General features: G+C 43.3%; 1 protein-coding gene across 1 annotated transcript; it reads left to right on the forward strand.

Annotated features, from left to right (window-relative positions):
• Positions 1–2,450: 2,450 nt before the first annotated feature.
• cbln12 (cerebellin 12) lies at positions 2,451–3,378 on the forward strand. The gene is made up of 3 exons (XM_038963215.1): positions 2,451–2,741; positions 2,947–3,066; positions 3,181–3,378. Exons 1-3 carry the CDS (start codon positions 2,451–2,453, stop codon positions 3,376–3,378), a joined length of 609 nt encoding a protein of 202 aa, XP_038819143.1.

Below are 3,378 nucleotides of genomic sequence, written 5' to 3' on the forward strand. Positions count from 1 at the left end.
GAGATCATCAGGAACCAGAGAATTAGAATGGGGTGGGAGCTCAAGGATAGAGACTTTGTGGGAGGTTTCCTTCTGGAACATCTCCCAGGACCTCATGAGGGATTGGACGATGAACAATAGAGCTTGTGTGAGCATGACGAATGGTAAGACTACATTCTTACTGAGCTCAGGACTCAAAGTACTATGAACTATGACTTTGAATCAGTAAGGAATGGATGTGTATGTCCTACTTTTGTCACAGTTTGGGGGAATTTGAAAGACCCAAGCAACTTGGACCCAAGGGAGAGTTTTAATCAAATACATCCAATCTACAGGACAATATTCTAAAGAAAATGTAACATTCAGTGGATAGTTCTAGATTCTTGTGATGCAACATAGCTATGGGGTCCCTTTTCCTTTTCTGAGTGTGTTTAGACTATTTTTTATGCATATAATAAAATGGGTTCTATGGGGCACTCATGTACCAAGCTAAATAACCCAAATAATGTTGAGATATAATAATGTGTTTGGACTGAACCATATTGTAGTATAGATAACAAAATCATCAGACATTAGAATCTTTCACAAAAGTGAAATTATGTAGGCCATTATATTGAAAGGGATTCGCTTGAAGATGCTCAAGGCAGATTCATATGCTTTAAATCAATGTCATAGTTCGTGTCAGACTAAACAATGTCACAAAATTACCTTCAACATTAAAACATCTCAGATGCAATACTTTCACTGTCACTTTTCATTGTTAGAGAGAAAATGAGTAGGTGGGTGAGTGACAGAGAATTAAAGAATGTGTGTGAGAGAACGAGAGAGAGAGAGAGAGAGAGAGAGAGAGAGAGAGAGAGAGAGAGAGAGAGAGAGAGAGAGAGATTATAACACAGTGGGTCCTCTGGCATGGCCATTTAGATGCCTGTTTCAAAGGGAGGTCTCTGTGATCCTGTAGAATGTGAGAGAACAGAGTAGAAAGTGGTTATGAGGAATATGTGACTATCACTCCATCTCCGAGGAGCAAAAATGTACTTCACCCGATATGGAAAATAAGGACGACACCTTTCAAACTGAAACAGGTGATACCCTCAACTATTTATTTATGAACTTAAACTTAGACTCCAGGATTGCCTGACAGTACTCAGTGGATAAATGCCTAGTCCTGCAATTTCCTTGTGTTAACATCTTGAATTGTTCAGGAAAACTGCTAATCTTCTGACTGTTGAATATTGGGGACCAACTCCCTAAAAAAACTATTTTGGGTTGGTGTGAGAGAGTGCATCTGTGTGTGTTCGAAGAAAGAGTGTGTGGTGGTTTTATAAGGTGGTTGATAACAGTGTTAATCACTAATGTCATAGAGAATGTGATCATCAGAGATGTGTCAGAGTGTCTTTTTGCACTTGAATTGACGACATGTAGAGATTATTTTAGAAGGAAAGAGAGAAAATCACATACAAAAGAGGGGGTACAGTCTAAAATGTTGTTCTATCTATAATATCAATAGAGGATGAAGTGCTTTCTTCTCCGTGTGATATACAGTAACCATTTATGTAGTTGTGAAAAGATAAACACCTAAGGAATTTGTATAAAAATACAAGAGGATGATGGAGAAACTAAGTGCGAACATGGTGGGTACGAGGAAGGGGGGGGGGCATGTTATGGAACGTCAGGAGGTAGAGAGTGCGAGTGAAAGACAGATGGTCTCTCAGTGGAGTTGTTCCCCCACTCCCTCTTTCTTTCTCACTCCCTCCTGGATTCTACATCCTCCCCTGACACCGGTCCAGAACGTTACCTCATTCCCTCTCCCTCCCCCTAACAATATCCTCCTCTTCATCCTCCTCTTCATCCGCTTCTATGGTAGCCGAGATTCCTCACAAGTGCTCTACCTTTCTTCATCTATCCTACCCACCATTTTTCCTTCCTTCTCTCAGGTCCTGGAACACACCCAAACGTCTATTTGTCCATGCTATCCTGCCACCTACTGCCACTGTTGCAAACCAGCCCAGAATCACAGGAGAGATATCCATGAGAACAGAGTGAGAGAGATAGAGGGAGGGAAGGACAGACAGATAGTGTGGGGTAAATAGGGGGAGAGACTGTATGTTCTGACTTTGTTGACTTCTGCTGAACACTGACAACTCCAAACCCTCCTGGTTGTCAGTCTGAGTCCTATCTGTTGACAAACCTCTATATTTATTACTGGGAGACTTCCTACATAGCGTCTCCACTAGGAGGTGGGATAGGAGACTGCTGTCATAGAACAGGGTGGTGGACCAAGTTCAACCAATTGAGGACACTAATGATCCTGCTGAATATCAGCTACAACATCAAGTGTGAGACATTTTAGGACCTGAGTGACATCGATTTAGCCTGGGCATATTTATCTATGTCTGTAATCTTTCAAAGTGACTCTCCTCTATACTAGAATTAATAACAGATATACAATCAAAACAAAGCAAGTTAAAAGCATGTATCCCAGGGTGGTTCGTTCATCCACCTTAGAGCCCACAGTGTTGCTGGGGCTGCTGCTCCTATGGGGGCCTCTAGGGGCCCAGACCCAGAATGACACAGAGCCTATCGTCCTGGAAGGAAAGTGTTTGGTGATCTGTGACTCCACTCCCAACTCTGAGCCAGCGGGAAATGCCCTGGGCATGTCAGTACGCTCAGGCACCGGCCGGGTGGCCTTCTCTGCCACCCGCCAGACAAACCACGAGCCCACAGACATGAGCAACCGCACCATGATCATCTATTTCGACCAGGTGAGCAAATTCAAATAAATATTGACCATATAAAGTAATACATCAACAGGTGAGGTTGACCAATGCCTTCTTATACATTAATTATCTTTGACTGATTAGTTTCTCTTTGATTGATCATTGATGAATGATTGATTTCTATACCCCATCACTCCCTATCTCTCTTATCATCCTGTGTTCATTCTCTCCCTTTCTCTTCTTACCTCAGATCCTGGTGAATGTGGGCAATCACTTTGACCAGGAGAGCAGTGTCTTCCTAGCCCCCAGGAGGGGAGTCTACAGCTTCAACTTCCATGTAGTGAAGGCCTACAACAGACAAACTATCCAGGTGAGAGAGACATACTGTACATGCCGTAAACATAGAGCATGTAGCATAGCACCATGCATGTCCCACAAATAGTTAGTTGTTTGACATTGAGACTAACCGTGTGGTTGTTTCTAGGTTAGTCTGATGTTGAATGGGTGGCCAATGATCTCAGCCTTCGCTGGGGACATGGATGTGACACGAGAGGCAGCCACCAACGCAGGCCTAGTGATCATGGAGAGGGGAGACAAGGCCTACCTCAAACTAGAGAGGGGAAACCTGATGGGTGGCTGGAAGTATTCCACCTTCTCCGGCTTCTTGGTTTTCCCCCTATAG

Source organism: Salvelinus namaycush, chromosome 25 (assembly GCF_016432855.1).
Source record: "Salvelinus namaycush isolate Seneca chromosome 25, SaNama_1.0, whole genome shotgun sequence".
Taxonomy (NCBI): domain Eukaryota; kingdom Metazoa; phylum Chordata; class Actinopteri; order Salmoniformes; family Salmonidae; genus Salvelinus; species Salvelinus namaycush.

What these genes read in the sequence shown, in the direction of transcription:
- cbln12 (XM_038963215.1), top strand. Translation starts at nt 2,451, where the DNA reads ATGTATCCCAGGGTGGTTCGTTCATCCACCTTAGAGCCCACAGTGTTG. An exon ending in TGATCATCTATTTCGACCAG is followed by an intron (nt 2,742 to 2,946) that starts GTGAGCAAATTC and finishes TTCTTACCTCAG; the next exon opens with ATCCTGGTGAATGTGGGCAA. An exon ending in ACAACAGACAAACTATCCAG is followed by an intron (nt 3,067 to 3,180) that starts GTGAGAGAGACA and finishes GGTTGTTTCTAG; the next exon opens with GTTAGTCTGATGTTGAATGG.